Source organism: Saccostrea cucullata, unplaced genomic scaffold, assembly GCF_032062105.1.
Source record: "Saccostrea cucullata isolate Sc308-1 unplaced genomic scaffold, CSIRO_AGI_Scuc_v1 ctg1173, whole genome shotgun sequence".
NCBI lineage: Eukaryota > Metazoa > Mollusca > Bivalvia > Ostreida > Ostreidae > Saccostrea > Saccostrea cuccullata.
Window position 1 is genome coordinate 113,158 of NW_026918098.1, and position 18,107 is coordinate 131,264.

Below are 18,107 nucleotides of genomic sequence, written 5' to 3' on the forward strand. Positions count from 1 at the left end.
ATTTATGCATGACGGGCTTCGCCACTATCGTTGATGTCCTGGCATACAATACTTACTAGACAAGTCCTTATATAGCTTTCTTTATGTCCCTGAATGTAAATATTCTCGCTTAAAATATATTTTCAACATTTGTATTTCTATATTTATACCATTTTGAGGATACGCAAGTGATGTATGGGAATCTCTATGCAAATGAGCTAATAAAAAAGTAAATGGTGTATATTTTCAGTACAAAGAAAGTTAAAATTGATTTCCTTATTCATACTCAGTGCCCACAGCATATTATAGCTAGACATATTATGACATCATTGTTCTTTCCCATTCAAGGTAATAAAACACTTCAACAAAACGACTTTGTCACAAGGGCATATCCTTTTTATTTGTTTTGAAATAAATAATGTATAATATTATGGGGAATATTCTTAACGTAGAACCTACGTCGTATGACATCATAACTAGTGAATGTGTTTAGCTTGTGCGAGATCCATTATGACGTCATAATCAATTCAATGTCACATTTCCCCGTACTTTACAGCTTCAATAGAAATGGTAGAAAATACTGCATTTTGTAATTCACATACTAATAATTCAATTTAAAATCATGCTAAAAAAATATTAAACTCATATATTTTTTTTGATTTATAATGTTTAATGACAATATATTTCTGAAATTGGAGAAACATGCAGGCACTTTCATTTTTGATCTTTCCCTAAATTAAGTTGACAAATCCAACACTTTCATCTTGTGTAATGAAATTACAATGTACACAACTTACTGTAATAATTTGAATGACATGTAACCATTTTGAAGGAATACAAAAATCCTAATAAATCTTCGTGTAATCGTGTTTACATTTTTTGTGATATCAATAATGAAATGATCATATGTGCATTCCTTTTCCTAATAATTTGTTACTTATTCATATTCTTAGTGTTTGATTACAATTTTTCTATTGAATATGATCTTTTTAAAATAAAAGTACAATTTTTGATAATTATTTTTAATCTGAAAGTAACCCAAAACATTCATTTTATATAAATCCTGTGTAAGTACAAAAACGTCAAGAATAGTAGAATCAGTAAATAAGAAGAAGTTACTCACCCCCATAAAAATATCTCTCATTAGTTAGGGTCGAAAAGTAATATTATTTTAATCACTTTTTGTAATCATTTTGGATATTTTCTTCAGCATATCAAAGATTGAACACATTGTGACAAAGACTTCAAAAACATAGTTACAAATGTAGGGTGGAAATTGACTAAAAAGTAGAGTTCATTTGCCTATATTTCTTTTTAAAATGTGGACTTATCTTTTTTTTTTGTCTATTGAATAAAAAAAAAAGAAATTATTCTAGAGAAATATTGCTTAATATTATAAACGACGATATCTGAAGATCTATTTTTGTGATTTTTCATATTCTCTTCTTGACAAGTACCCCCTAAAAATATCTGATGACCCAGCAAGCATACAAGTAAAAGTTCTACTTGCGGCGGTATTGCGTCATAGAACCAAAATTATATGTACAACAGACACATTCGTTTTATTTCTCAAGCGATCTAAGGCAGGCTGCATGTGTGCCCTTATGCCTGTTGCTCAAGACAAAACTTTGTCCATTGTATAAACCAATACTGTGTTTAAGGAATAACCAAAATGTAGACTTTGGATATCATTTTAGAGTGCTTTAAGAAATAATTCTCTGAAAAATCAAAGCGAACTATAACTTATTCAATTGTTATATCGTGTGTATACATAAAATCACACAGCCGATGTGATTGGTCGGCAGGGGATACTCACTTCTCCATTGCACTTGATCCCACCTCTGATGTTAAGGCTGTTTAAATTTGCTCTACATGCTCTTATTTTGCATAGTTTTAAGGACTTGAATACTGTTTGTTATTGTCGCATACTTTGTTTCTTTTTAACATACGTGCAAATTTGAAGAAATAAGATATTCTGTGCACAAATAGGGTTTAGTGATTTTTATGCGCTTTGATCGAAAGATTGGGGTGCATATTTTTTGACCAGATTGTATATTTATCTGTATGTTTTCATTTGTCATCCTCGCCAAACCTTTTTAATGAAAGATAAAAATATTTGGTATGCCTATTCCTCTGATTAACTCTTCCAAAAGATGAACTTGTGACCTTGATTGTAACCTTTATTCTAAAAATAGTTTTTTTTCGATTTTGTTTGAGATGAGTGCATGGGGTTTTCATTAACACATGTTGTTATGTCTGTAAGGTATCAAAAAGATTTTGAAAGCCATATACGAGAACACTCGAGTACGAAACTATGATTTACCAGAATACAATTTTGTTCTTGTGGTTGAGGCAATAGACATACTTCATTCGAATTCATTTTTTGGTTTAGGAAACTACTTTGATACAGAAGAAGGGATCAATCTTTTAAGTTTCCAAGACATTAAGTAATTATTGAAAAATATATATATTTAAGAATTTCAACTTATTGAACGTTTCCATGGCAACCGTATGAATGTAGAACATTTCAAAAGTTTGACCGCACACCTCGAGTTTCTATTCCTAATTTCTGTGAAGTTTCATGAAAATTATCCGAGTCAAATCTGAATTTATTTTTTTTCCGTTTCGCTCCACCTAAAATACTGTATATGTATCACTTTTACGGAAGCCCAATAGTGCAAACCAAAAATAAATAAAGAAAAACGAAATAAATATCTAAAGAGAAACGAAATATATATATAAAAAAAAGAAATGATTTAATAAACGGAAACAAAATTATTTAAAAAAAAAAAGGGAAAACGAAATTAATATATAAAGATAAACGGACTTATGAAATATAGGGAAACGAAATCATTAAATAAATCATTTCTTTTTTTCTTTATTTAATAATAGAATTTTGTCTATCTTTATATATTAATTTCGTTTTTCTTTATATATTAATTTCGTTTCTCTCTATTAATAATTTCGTTTTTCTTTATTTAATAATTTCGTTTTCTACTTTTGATAGTTTTGTTTTTTTTTAAGTATTAATTCTGTTTTTCTTTATATATTAATTTCGTTTTTCAGGTAGAAAACTGAAACTCAAATACGGAATTTATATTTGTGAATGGTAATGGCCTGCAGGTGTCGTAACAGTAAATCATGGCTGACGCAAAATAAATGAATCTTCATTTCCGATTCGGGCATTTTTATACGAGACTGGAGCCGATTTTTTTTTTATGAGATGAAAAACAACATGGAAACTTCCTGTATTGACCACATTTATTAAAATTTAGGGCCTGCTGATTTTTCTATATACTGTCAAGTGTGGGGAGTGATTAGGCCCTGGACTGCATTTTCAAACACCTGCTAGACCTTGACCGAAACAAACTTGCGTGCCTTGCAGGATGGCTATGTATTTTTTGGTACTAAAATCATTACAAGGAATGGTTTTACAAGATCTGAAAAGGGAACTTCTGAGAAGTTTGTTTTGAATTAATTACACCTACTCAAACTTGCGTATTTTTGGTAAGAATATATAGCAGGATGTAATATTGCTGTGCAACCTGAATCCATGAATCATTCCATGAATCATAAAGCGCACGTGCTACATGTATAAAGCATCACCAGGTAACTCTTTACGCCTTATATGGACATTACAAATGTGTAGTGGAAATGAAAAATTAAAAGATCATATAAATATCAAATTAACAAACGTAGAAAAAATATGTAAACACGGCCGAAAATTCCCATGTACGTCACCAATTCATAAACTATTCAATTTTGTTTAATATATATGTTGTGTAATATCCCCACATCATTGTTGGAGTCTGTAAGCCTGGAATTAACAAGGATGGTTGTTTCTGTATGCATAGAAATAATGATATTCCAATAAAGCTCATGAATTGCGAGAAGGTCAAGACCTTAAGTATCGTAATACTGAATTCCCTCGAACTTAACATAGCGTCCTATCTCTGTATTATAAATCATAGGTTGTTGAAGATATAAAGGGAAAATTATTTAATTATTTTGTGGGATTGTTTTGTGCAAGTGTGTGCATTGTTTGTTCACAAATATAACGGATTTATAAATACAGATTGAGAGTTTGTCATTTAGAATATATGAATCAAGTACTATAGTAGTCATGTAGTACCACTGACACGAATAGTACAGATTGAGAGTTTGACATTCATTAATTAAGACCAAGAAATCAAAAGTGTTTTGCTTTATTTCTAATATAGTATGCAATCATTAAAATCTACTTATTGTAACCACTTTGACATGTTTTAAGTTTTGCACTTGTTCTCTTTAAACATTTTTTTACAATGTCAAACAAACCCATAAAGTCCGATCGGTTACGTATTATTTTACGGTATTTTCTTATGCCTGTACTGTAAAGTCATGTCATGGGGATTTCCTAAATGTTAAAAAACAACAGTACATGTTAACAACGGAATCTTAACCTTCATGTTTATCTTAAATATTTGTTCAATTTATTAGGATAATCTCTTTAATGTTTCATGTCCAAAGTCATTATTTGCGTGTCCAGATTCATTATTTGCTGATCATTAGACCTTTCGAGCAGAGGGTTAAAGAAAGCTAATGTTAACAAATTGTTAACGTCAACATTTCACCGAATTAATTATTGGCCAAATTACGAGACTGACCTAAGTTCATATTCATCGTGTTATTGTAAGATAAAAACATAAATCTAACCATATTACTATAAGATACCAAAAGGATAAAATTCCCCCCATTCAATTATTGTAATGGTTATGTATTCGATTTGGGAGTCGGTGAGTGCAAAGGCAAACATCACACTTGTTTATTGTCGAAACAAAATCAAGTCTAACAGACGCGTGCACTAATGATTTATGGGTTCAGGTCCTTACCATGCACATTTCTAAATTCCGTATTTTAGTTTCAGTTTTCAACTTAAAAAACAAAATTAATATATAAAGAAAAACGAAATTATTAAAAGTAGAAAAGGAAATTATTAAATAAAGGAAAACAAAATGATTTATTTAATAATTTCTTTTTTCTTTATATATTAATTTCGTTTTTCTTTATATATTAAAGAGGCTGGGTGGTCGTGGCCATTTTTAGACTACTTTGATCTCCTCTAGAAGAAGAGCTCCATACAAAGATATAATAAAATGATCAAATTTTAAAATCAAAATTTATGAAATTTTTCTATGCCAAATGATAGTTGACAGCTTCAGATACCATATCCCAAAATTTAAGTTATATCTTGTGGTTAATAAGAAAATAATTTGTTGACCACCTAGCCTACTTAATTTCGATTTTCTTTATTTAATAATTGCGTTTCTCTTTATTTAATAATTTCGTTTTTCTTTATATATTAATTTCGTTTTTCTTTATTTAATTATTTCGTTTTCCTTTATTTAATAATTTCGTTTTTTCTTTATTTATTTTTAGTTTGCGCTATTGGGTTTCCGTTCACTTCTGACCGATTGTAGAATGATTGAGTGCTTTGATGTTAGTTTAAGGGAATGGATGCAAGAGATATCCCTCTATGAATAGATAGGAAACACATGTTTAACAAAGATGTGCATTTTACATTATCTATACCTCCATAAGTCCATCCAGAGAAGACACTTCCATCTTGATCACACACTTCCTTATCCACCTTCTGGTTAAGACGTTTAGAGGCGTCCACCACCACGACATAGAAAGCTCTTCTGGTCAGGTAAATCTGGTGACAGGCGTAGTACGCACACTGGCCCCCAAAGTCAAACAAAGTCAGAGTCTTCGGTTCAATATCTGTTGCCTTCTTTTCATTATTTCTGTTATCCATATAGCTTGTTCTTACTGAAAGCGTACTCAAATGTCTTATAAATAGTTGTCAAGTATCACCTTTTATTTTAAACATATTAGCTTTCAAAAATAATCAGCAGTTAAAGTTCCTTTAAAATATCAACAAGTGGGAATCAATCAGTATTGTTAAAAAGCATACTAGAACTAGTAATGTAATGTAATGTAAAGCATATAAACAATAATGCCAACAGTAAATCAAAATGGTTTTTCTCTAAACCTAGAACAGTCGCCTTTGAAGTTTATCGTAAAATTTAAATTTTAGGGAGGTCTTTTTTTCACAACCAAATTTTGAAAATTAAATGTTTTATTTAAGAAATCAAAGTTTTTCTTTTCATTTCTACATATATATATATGCATGCTTATATCAGTTCACCCTTTGCGCATGATCATAGTAAATATCGATGGATTCTTTACTTACCGTTGGACCTCATTTTTTTTTATGTTTTTTTCTCGTGTTTCATATTAATAAGAATAAATAAAAGGGGTCTTATTTTTTCCATATATTTTTCAATGACAAAAAGCTTTATAACATTTTAATAATCATCAGCCTTAACATCGTACCTTTCAGAGACTTTGTTTCTTCATATAATTCAAATATTTCCTCATGCACCTCCAACCCCTCAGTAGATTTTACTTTCTCAATCTCTTCGTCACTACAACCCTGCAGACGTTTAAGTAGCGTGGTTTTTCCTGCCCCAGCACATCCTACAATCATCCCCCGGGCGTGGTGGACTGTCTGTGTTCCTCTCTTAGCGTACTCCACATACCGCTCTCTGGCCTCCTGGTCCCATTTTAGTACTTCTCTAGGGACGCCTACTATTTAACAAAATACTACCAAAGGTTACATTTATCGTGAAACTAGTACATGTATTAATATTCATTGTTAGCTCATCTGAGTTTTTCTGACCAAATTTTTCCGTTGTTTGTCGTTGTCGTTCGGCATAGTATTCGTTTCCGTATTTGATTACATTTTTATCATCTTCTTCAGAACTTCTGGGCAAACTTCTGGGCCAATATCAAGCATAGTTATGATTGGTTTCAGTTATATGGAAGAATCTTCGTGTACTGGTAGTGTGGATTCATGTTTATAGGAAAGATCTTTAAAAATCAAAATTCTTCTTCTCAAAAACCAGTAGGTCAGAAAAGCTGTAACTTATGTTGAAGCATACTGGTGTATTGAAAATTCTAAAATTTTCAAGTCGTGATTCCCTGGGGGAAGGGATTAGCCACAATAGGTATTACAATGGGAGAGTTCATGTGAAGGACAACATTACATGTAACAGGTCCAAATTTACTCAGATGAGCGTTGTTGTCCATGAGTCTCTTGTGGAATATTTGTTTTAGGTGTATAATGTATTTGAAACTTAGATTATATACATATTAAAATAGTGACATGTATAAATACAACCGTGGTTACTTTGGTAGCAAGTCAGAGTGACAATCTGGAGGACGGGAGTTTGGTCACTGGTGTGGGTGATGTCAATACTAGTATTTCGTTAGAAATCAAGCCGTGCATTATTTCGGTTTTAAAAGTAAATTCTGTGTAGTCCGAAAAAAGTTGGGCATATTAATCATTTAGAGGCAAACAGACAAGAAGCATAATAATAAACTACAGTTAACTATTTTATATTCCATGCACTAGGCGCCTGTGAAACCATAGGCAAGCAGGAAAACTTTTGGAAATAAGTATAAGGAAGCAGGGGAGTCAACAAATTAACCATAAATTTACCACCAGGTTTAACTTATTTTTTTGATACAGTATCTTATGCTGTCAGCTATCATTTGGCAAAGAAAACAATCATACATTTTTGTTTAAAAATTTGATTATTTTTTGTATATCTTGATATGGAGCTCTTCTTTTAAAGGAGATCAAAATAGTTTGAAAATGGCTGCCACACCCAGCTTAGTTAATTTTTTTTTTCAAGGGGATGGGAGACATGTTTCAGAACATCACTTAAAATCGACGAGAATTAAAACACAGGATTAACATATCAACCTTATTAAAAAGATCTGTCTTTTAAGTTTTGTGAAATGATGAAAAACTTTCAGTTACTTAATACTTACAACGTTGACGGATCCTGTCATGAATCCTCCAGTCAGACACGGTACAGTGTGTGATGATGTCCAGCTGTAGTTTGTCTATGAGGTCGTTCATCTTCTTCGGCTCGCCCGGTACATACAGACATCTCTCTCCCTCACTTCTTTCATAATTCCAAGACCGGCAGTATTCTGAGATCACGTCACGTGACGCCGTGGTCAGGAAAAACTCCAGATCACTGTCCTCAACCAGACACTCCGTAACAAAGGCGTACATGACGTCATGTCTGACGTCGTCTGATATAAAGCATATCACACTTTCACGAGTTTCTGTGATTCCATCAGGAAGTTCTACCACGCCCTCTACAGTCGTACCAGGGAAATATCTGTCTCTGATTTTGTGTCTTGTGCTGTTGTGGGATTTTACATTGAGATTCAGCTGATATTTCTCAATTAACAGTAAAGAATACAGTAGACACCTGACATCCGGTGGATTTATAAGATATTCACCTAAAACAAGGCAAAGAAAGGTCAAGAACATACAAGATATACATGTACTTGTCTATTTATAGAAGGTTTATTTGTTCCAATATAAACAATATAATTGAAATATTTTTAAACACTACATGATCAAGTATTTCTATTAAAATATATCATGCAGAAAAACCTATAATATTTATTGTATAATGATGCTCAAACTTTCTTTATTAGCTAGGGCAAGGAGGAGGCATATCTAGATGGAATACTTTTGAACATCACTTACAGTACCCGCATCGTTATTCTTTACAATTCTATCGTGTTCTATCGTGCGTGTATCCTATCGTATCGTGCGTGTATCCTATCGTATCGTGCGTGTATCCTATCGTATCCTATCGTATCGTGTTTTCCGTTTATCAGGTTTTGCGTTTTTTATCGTGTTTTCCGTTTATCGTGTTTTGCGTTTATCGTGTAGATCGTTTATCAGGTTCTATCGTGTATCGTGTTTTGCGTTTATCGTGTATATTCGGAAACCCTCGATTTTTATCTTTTCTATGTAAAGAAACTACTGAGCTATTCCGAGTTTCTTTTTCGTTTTGTTAATAAAAATAAGATTAATTCAACCGTAAAAGAGAAAATAAAGATTTCTCCCTTTCTTTTTCATCAATATAAGAAATATTAAAGCGTAGAAGGAAAAAAATAATTAATCGCGTATTTCATGAATGAATAAATTGATTTATTAATAAATAATTAATTAAATAAATAAAATAATTATTAAATAAATAAAATAATTATATCATGGTAAAGCAGAGAGTAACTGTCAAAATTTAAACAGTAACTCTATTTTTCGGAAATGAAATTATAAGTAGATCGATCAACTGGTCTATTTCTTTCAAAAATAATTTATCGAATTATATGATTTATTTTGTCAAAATTAAATACTACTAATATGATTTTCTCAAATGAATCGGAGTTACCGGAGAAAGATTTTTGGTAAGTTATGATGTTTGCGTAGACAAAAAGCAAATAAATAAATAATAAGCAGCATATTGAAATGTATCTTTTTATCATGCAATATTCTGTTTTCCCTTGTTTATCGCCTGATTACGTTAGAAATATGTTTACGCGTCTGACCTGCATGTATGCACAATTATTTAAAGTCTTGATGTTACAAATATAATATAACATAAGACAATGATCCAGATGATTTTAACAACGATTTTGGCCGTATACGTTCAAATTTTAAATTTATTTCTTTAAAGCTAGTTATAAATTCCTCCACATATGTCTTAATTAATAAAAGAAATCAAAATCATAAAATATAATCAATGAAAATATTCTACCCAATTTATCACACCATGGCTGTTACTATAAAATAGAAGATTTTCATTAATTTTATCTGGCATTAGATAACATAAAAATAATACATGTACAGGGGGAAACATGAAGTTTTTTAACAGCTTACCTTTTCGGCGTGGAAATAAACTCAAAATATAATCCATCGGGATGGCAAAAATCAAAATAAATCGAAGACCTTTCCTTACAAGAAAACTGACACGTATGTGTAGCTCTTTAATTAGCACACTGTCTTCCTGTGCGGTCAACCACCCCCTCCCCCTTCTCCCCTAACTGACACCTCGGCCCGTGTGTGTGTGATCACCGTCAACATACCTGTACTGATTTCTCACCTGGGGTCAATTAGTAACCTCGAATACTACCTGGTTCTAATGAAACGCATCTACTTATTTTTGAGATTTTGTTCCTAACTTGTTTGAACAATTTTATCAAAGATTTAATTCAAAATACATTAAATAATTGTACGATTTATGGATTAAAAAATCATCTTGAATGTTAAATAAAAATTCAAATAAATCAATTTCATGAAATGAAGTCCCTAAACTCACTCCGTTGATTCTTTTTCATTTCGTACAATGTTTCCATTATGTTTATGTAAAAAAGTCTTTTAATAAACATAAAAAAATATACTGCACTTATGGTACGTGCACTTTCGGGTCATAGGGTTTTCTACGTAAAACAGACAAAATTTATTCTAGGAAACAATTTCATTGATCGTAGAAACGGATGAAATAGTTCATTCTAAACTATGAAAATTAGTTCGCAATATTTTTTAACGGTATCTTACTATAAAAATAAAACAAAAGGAGTCGTCTGATCCGCCGTGACCATGCAAGACTAATAAATACACCGAATCAATTTATTGTATTAATCGATTTTATTCCATACGTATGTAACTTTATTTAAGAACTCAATATCATATTTGGCTATTTGGTTAGATCTTGTTTATCTAAATTTAAATTGGTTGGGACTTTCAAAATACCGCCCTTCGAATATGCCTAATATGAGATTACCGGGTCAGTGTAAAATGATTTTTAAGGTTTAATAATTCATTTGCCGAATTAAACATATTTTTCGTTATTATTAGAAACAGTACACAAAGAGTTTAATAGCAATGATTTATAATTATTTAGTCGGAAAAGTCGCATTTCACTCTTTTAATAATTGTTAATTAATTTTTCTGTTTTGTATTGTAAAGAAGAAAGTATTTAACCATTCAATGTTCGTTAATTAATACGAGGTTTAAGTATCTGTAATGTAAAATGTTTACATGTACATAAGTCAGAGCTTAGCGTAAACGTACATGTGCAGTTGTAGCAGATCCATATTCTCATGACACAGTTTACATGTATTAATGCAGATCGCCATTATCTTAATAATTATTAAGATTTCTATTCAGAAAATTTAATTTTCTTGAAGTGTTTCGTTCTTGATAGATCTATCATGTTAAATTTATTAATTTTGTTAAAGCCGTTTTCTTTAAACCTTTCTTTCGGCCAGTCTTTTACTTGTATTATTTTCTAAGATATTAATATTTAATTGCAATTTTTGGATACATCGCAGATTGTAAGCTTTAGACTTTAAATACAAATATTTAATTTATTGCGTAAATTTCTTCCGTGAAATAACTTGGTACTTGTAGATAAATTTATTAGATAGAAAATTAAAATGTATATTTCTCATAAAAAATAAATCTGTTTATAGAGTTTCAAAATTCACACACTTGAGAAGAAATTTAAAAAAAATACAGTCTCCATTTCATAAAAATCCATTTAATCACTGTAATTGTTTCTTTTTATAATAATTAAATGTACTTTATAGTTTAGATTTGAAGCTCTGCGAATATTTAAATAAAAATATACTCTAATTTAAATAATCTTTAATCTTTAAATTTAATTGAAAATAATCTTTTCGTCTTGTCAAAAAACGTTCCGCATTTTGGAACAATCCTATCAGGTTTTGCGTTTATCCTATCGTGTAGATCGTTTATCGTGTCTATCGTGTTTTGCGTTTATCGTGTTTTGCGTGTATCGTGTTTTGCGTTTATCGTGTTTTGTGTTTATCCTATCGTGCGTGTATCCTGTCCTATCGTGCGTGTATCCTATCGTATCGTGCGTGTATCCTATCGTATCGTGCGTGTATCCTATCGTATCGTGTATCCTGTAAGGAATAACGATGCGGGTACTGTATTAATGAATAAGAAACACATAGAAACAACACGCATTTATTTTTTAATCGAGCGATCTTTGTTTCTTTGAGAGAGACTAATTACAAGGGAAAAAGGTTTTTCATTGAGATAATTAATGAGATAATTTTTCGTCCAGAACATGATTATTCTATAAAGTTTATAGATATATTTATATTTCTCCTTATAATGCCTTAAGTTAATGATTGTTTTTATATCTCATACATGTACATACATTTATTTCTTTTAAATCCTCTATTAATTTACCGATTCTCGTTCATTAACTGCTCAATAGACTGGGACTGTATACAAGGAAAATCTCTTTTTTTTTATTTTTGCCCGCGTTCACCCTTCCCTTATTTGGGCGAATTTAAAATTGGGCGAAAATCAATCAAATAATACCGTATACGATCTTTAATGAAACTATTTAAAACGGTGCAAAATTGTTTGCAACTGTGAAAAGGCGTACTAAATAAAACGGGGCGAAAATAACCGTGTGTACAGTAGTTATATCCCCCATCGCCGCTTAAAAAAGTTTGAGGGTGTGTAGTGATAGAGAAGTCTGCCTGTACGTCCGTCCGGTTTCTTGTACGTAACCGGATAAATGAAAGTGTCTATGTAAAGACTATGTATATTACAAGTTCAAAATCGAATAAAATATCATTATATCTAGTATCTACTTGCTTGGTTTTCTGTAAGGTTTGTTGTCGATGATGTAAATGTCCCAGTGTGGATGTAGACCTATACAGGATCTCACGATATCAGGTCTCCAGCCACTCCAGAGCCACGTCACGTGATCTACACTCTCTTGCGATCTTCTTCTTAAATGTACAGCCTCCCCTTTATTTCTCAGATTCATTAAAAATTGTGCTCGTTTATCACTGTCCTTAAGTATGTTTTCTGGGATATCCACTGCCAAAGAAAATGAATAATATATATAATCATACATAGAAATATTATCCCTAATAAGAACGAATTAAGAACTATTAAACAATACAATTATCAGTTTTAAAACAAATACTCACTGTTTATAACATAAATGTACCTGACATTGACCAATATCTCCCATAGAAAAATCCAATTAATACACTTTAATGTGACTTCAGTAAATAAGTTCAAGTCGCCCGCGTGGCGCAGTGGTTAGAGTGTCTGCTCTAGAGTTGCGAAGTAAGGAGACAATCCTTACGTCGCGGGTTCGAATCCCATTGTAGGACGTGGAGACCGGTCCTTCGGATGAGACCGTTTAAACCGAGGCCCCGTGTCGCAGTAGGTGCTGGTACGAAAAAGATCCCTCACTGCTCAATATCCCTGAGTGCCGAGCATAGGACAAAATTTGTAGCCCTCCACCGGCAAGTGGTGGCGTCCCCATATGAGTGAAATATTCTCAAGAAGGACGTTAAAAAACATACAATCAATCAATCAATTAATTAATTACCGTATAAGTAGAATTTTTAGCGAGGATTTAATTTTGCATTGTTAGCGAGGGCCCTGAGATCACTAAAATTAAATACCGCTAAAAATTAATTGCATTTTATTTGTAATAGCTTCTTTAGTAAGCATTTTAAAAATCGCTAAAATTGCCTCTCGCTAAAAATAAATTACCATTTTTAAGGAGAAATCGCTAAATTTGCGTCTCGCTAAAATTTCCACTTATACGGTATTTCAATTGATTAAGAATTCTAAAATAATCAAATTACTTAACATTGACTTACATATCTGGTGTATCCAATCATATATAGTCGTGTCATCTATAGTGACGTGAATCAGCATGTTCATCTGTAGACGGTGTATCAGTATGGGATCACAGCCATGACAACTTACACACTTCTCTCCTGGTTTTCTGTTGTATCCTCGTGATCTCAGGTACACACTGGCTGTGTCATAACTACTGTAAAAGAATGGTATATCACTGCGTCTTGATGCTATCCTATACATTGTCTCATCCTTTGTGTCCTCCGTGATATTGTCCTGATCTTCCCAAAGGTAATCACGTGACTTCAGTCTGTCCAGAGTCTGCTGTGCTTCCTCGCGTGTTACAAGATTCCATTTACCGTACACTCTCTGTCGTATGACACGAAGCAAGTCCAGCCACTCTGTGTCGCTGAAGTCAGGAGGACCGGAGTCAGAACACAGAAAACAGAATAACACGGACACTTCGTCATTAGTCAGTGTGGAGAACTTATCTAGAAATTTAACAGATTTTTTATTATAGTATTGTTTGTATAATAATAATATATTTATTTGTATGATAATAATATATTTACAATAATGATTTTCCTTTAATGACTATGAAGCACTACGTTCTATCATAATGCATACATAAAAAATCCGTTATATGCTAAGTAGAGAGAAGACTAAAAACAACGTTTGTGATCTGACCCAGGGACGGATACAGGATTTGTGGTTGGGGGGGGGCTGGATAACTTTTTTGAGGCAAGGGGTCTGGGGGCCGCCTTAAGGCCTGGGGGTCCAGGGGGCGAAGCCCCCGGAAGCTCCTGGGTTTTCGTGTATTTTAAAGTAAAACCAGACACAATAATAGTGCATATTTTTCAATTTTTTTTGTTAAAAGTGGCATATATTGAATAATAATTGTATTGAATGTTTCTCAATTCTCATTGTTTTGTTACACATGCCACTATAATAAACGATTTTCTTACTTATACTGACTAATAGTGGTATTGATTATAGTGATGTACCAAAGTACGACGTGTTTAATACTAGTAATATGATAATCATACTTTGGATGGTGGGGGCCCAGGGGACGCAGCCCCCGGAAGCTCCTGGATTTTTGAGTATTTTAAGAGTAAAACCAGGCAGAATAACAGTGGTTTTGTTAGCTTTGTACCAAAATGTGGCATTATAAATATTAGTTATATCATACTTTGAAAATTTTAGGGGGGGGGGGGGGGGCGTGCGCCCCCCACGCCCCCCCCCCCACCCTTAAATCCGCCAGTGGACTATCGATCAACTTCCATAAATCTGAATTTATATCGGGGAGTGAATGGGGAATGGGTTGCTAGATTTTTCTCTTTAAGTCTTTGTTCTTCAAATACACGACTTTGCCTACTACATGTATTTAGAGAGTAGAAAGGTGGGAGTGGGGAGTGAGGTTGGGGTAGACTTCCAAGCAAGGTCATTTCTTCGATTTGTGTTTTATAGATAAACTAGACTGCTATCGTAGGGAAAGTGAAGTCAATATTGGGATTTTTATACATGTTTATGACCTATATCGTTATAATGCAACTTAATGAAGTAAAAACGAAACTCTTCTTATCAATATCATAATAGCTTTTAATATTTCTGATAAGACTATATGAGAATCAAAATTATGAAGTTTCATGTAGCTATTACAAACAAATTGATTTTTTTTTTGGTAGATGAATACTCACCTGATATCTTGTCTTCCATACCCTGTAATCGCCTACACCGCCTACATTGTTTACAAGAAAAACGTATCAAAATAAATAAAGGGATATTGAAGTTCAAAATTAATTTTGACCTATCTTAAAGATTACCTTGCAAACGAGACAATATCGGTTTCTATAGAACCCCCCCCCCCTCCTACCCCACACACCCCCACCACCCAAAAATGAGATTATATAATAGGTTCCCCGCACTCCGAAGAAATGGACATTTAATGGACTTTTGCGACAAACGCTGACATTTAAACCCATGAACTTGTATCACGGAGGTACAGAATTGAGCTAAATATCTATATCGTAAGAGAGTTTCTTGTCTTCTTCACAGAAGACCTTATAGCGATTCTATTGTTTGTTTTTATTATTAAGGTCCTCCGTCTTCACGGAAGACCTGATAGTGATTCTAATGTTTCTTATTATTATTAAAGTCTTCCGTCTTCAAGGAAGACCTTATAGTTATTGAACTGTTTCTTATTAAGATCTTCCGTCTTCACGGAAGACCTTATAGTGATTCTATTGTTTCTTATTATTATTCTTCTTATTATTAAGGTCTTCTGTCTTCACGGAAGACCTCGATTCCATTGTTTCTTATTATTATTTTTCTGACCATCTAATTTTGTGCACGCGATTTCTCGAAGACTACTGGTGGATTTTCACGAAATTCTCAGAAACAATGTGTTGTGATCTGATGTTATTTTATCCGAGAGATTTTTTTGAAATTCGCTTCCGGTGCTTAGTTAAAGACCTTTTCCTGAATTTAAAATGACGTTTTGTCACGGTTAATCTAAGAACGGTAAAAGATATTAATGTAAAACTTTCAGGGATTATAGATCGTGATATTCACTATCCAGGACCCGACCTTTCGTTCGCCGTCACTACTTCCAGTTGTTTCCAGATGATAATTTAAAAAGTCGAATTTTCTAACTTTTTTTGTTTTTCAATATTTTTGAATTATTTTAATATGTTTAATAGAAACTCTTCTAATTAGGCTTAATATGTAATTTGTTTATAAATTGATAAATCCAAACTCTAGATATTAACATTTGAAAATTCGAAGCGTATCTAAAATGGCGTCTGTCTCTGCCAACTCCGACATTTAGTGCATAGGGGGTTATGGAATCAGCTGAGCGTTTGGTTGAACGAAACTAACATAAGGATAAATGAAATGTTAAAGAGTACTTTGATTGTCATGTCGTAGTTACGTTGCAATTCTGTTTCAACTAAAGTTTTAATATGAGGTCTTCTCAAATTGGTTTTATCTGGTTCTCAAAGTAGAAAAAAGACGAGACTACATGTACATATCAGATACTATATCCACAACCTTTTGTTTTGCATTATGGAACAACAGATCTTGAATCACGATTATTATACATGTAAGCAATAGTTTATCAAGAAACAATATATTCAGTGAGTATAAAACGCGGCCACTGTTTTCCATGCAAACTAAATAAGTAAACCATTTTTTTTTCAAAAGATCGTTTAATGAAGTTTATGTAAACATTTGTTTTCTAATAAATCTAATTCAAGTTATTGAACATAAATGGTATTTTAATTCTTGACCGTCTTTGGGTGAGGCACGTTTTTCAGTTTCAGTCTTTTAATGAACGTGTAACTAATTCGGAAATTGAAATATGAATCACAGCCATTCCACTGCTTTCGCGTTACTTTCGCATAAACGATATGTTTTATGTCTCGTACATTGTACGTGTTAAATAACTTTTAAATAATCTCGCAATTTAGGCTATAAGAACGTTCTTATTTTAATTTCATTGAAGCTATCTAGAACCTTTTTCATAGAACTTTCCAAAGAAAAGGCGTGAAGATTTATACGTGCCGTTTGGAGCGAAATTATGAATAGTGACCAGCCTTTCACAATTTCAAGACAGATATACTGTTGCAGAAATATTTACAAATAACTTTAGAAGAGTGGTCCCAATATAGTAAAGGTAAGCGCGTTGGAAATGCTGCTAACTCTGGTTCAATCACCCATCTGTACGAATTTTTCAAATTACTTTTTCAGCTCGATTTTACAGGTTTTTTTTTTCAGAATCGGACGGAAGACCTCTCGTTGCTCGCAACGAGATCGTTTGTAGTTATTATTCTTTTTTTTTTTGACAAATTTTTATGCAGAAGATTTCTCGAGAAGAAATCAGCGGTTTTCAATGAAAGTTTCACAAAATTGCGTCATTATATGAAGTCGTTATATCCGAAAAGAAATTTGGAAAATTCCCTTTTGGTGCCAAGTTATGAACAATTTCCTGATTTTAAAATGCGATTTTGTCGCGCACTTTTATCGATAATGGCTGAGGATATGAACTGGGGACTTATTGAAGGCGATAGATCATGACTTTGTGGTTTGGAGAATCGTCTTTTCGTGCGTCGTCAGCACTTCTGGTTTCTGCCGGAAACATATTTAAAAAATGCAATTTTTCAATTTTTTTGTTTTTCAATAATTTTCTTTGATGTTTTTAATTTTAATGTAGACTCATTTGCTAATGCGTAAAATGTAATTTTTTTATTAGAATCAAAAAAGGCAATCTCAAGATATTCGCATTTAAATATTTGAGGCGGTGTTTTCAATGACCAAATGGTTAGCGCGTTGGATTGTCACGCGGGAGACCCGGGATCGCTCCCCCGAATGTCCGATTTTTTTTTCTTTTGATCATTTTTTCTGTTCAGATTTTTCCTTTTTTATTTCAGAATCGGACGGAAGACCTCTCGTTGCCCGCAACGAGTATCGTTCTAGTTAAGGTCTTCCGTCTTCACGGAAGACCTTATAGTGATTCTACTGTTTCTTCTTCTTCTTCTTCTTATTATTATTATTATAGGTTTCGTCT

At 32.6% G+C, this 18,107-nt stretch overlaps 1 protein-coding gene across 1 annotated transcript in view; it reads right to left on the minus strand.

Annotated features, from left to right (window-relative positions):
- Positions 1 to 15,259, minus strand: part of LOC134246734 (uncharacterized) — a 32,488-nt gene extending 17,229 nt beyond the window's left edge. The window contains exons 1-6 of the mRNA XM_062729121.1: positions 15,241 to 15,259; positions 13,564 to 14,034; positions 12,536 to 12,763; positions 7,861 to 8,343; positions 6,358 to 6,612; positions 5,551 to 5,790 (exon numbers count right to left, since the gene is read on the minus strand). Of these exons, the coding sequence (XP_062585105.1) occupies positions 5,551 to 5,790; positions 6,358 to 6,612; positions 7,861 to 8,343; positions 12,536 to 12,763; positions 13,564 to 14,034; positions 15,241 to 15,259 (1,696 nt within the window). The remainder of the gene's footprint in view (positions 1 to 5,550; positions 5,791 to 6,357; positions 6,613 to 7,860; positions 8,344 to 12,535; positions 12,764 to 13,563; positions 14,035 to 15,240) is intronic.
- Between the last annotated feature and the right edge of the window lie 2,848 nt (positions 15,260 to 18,107).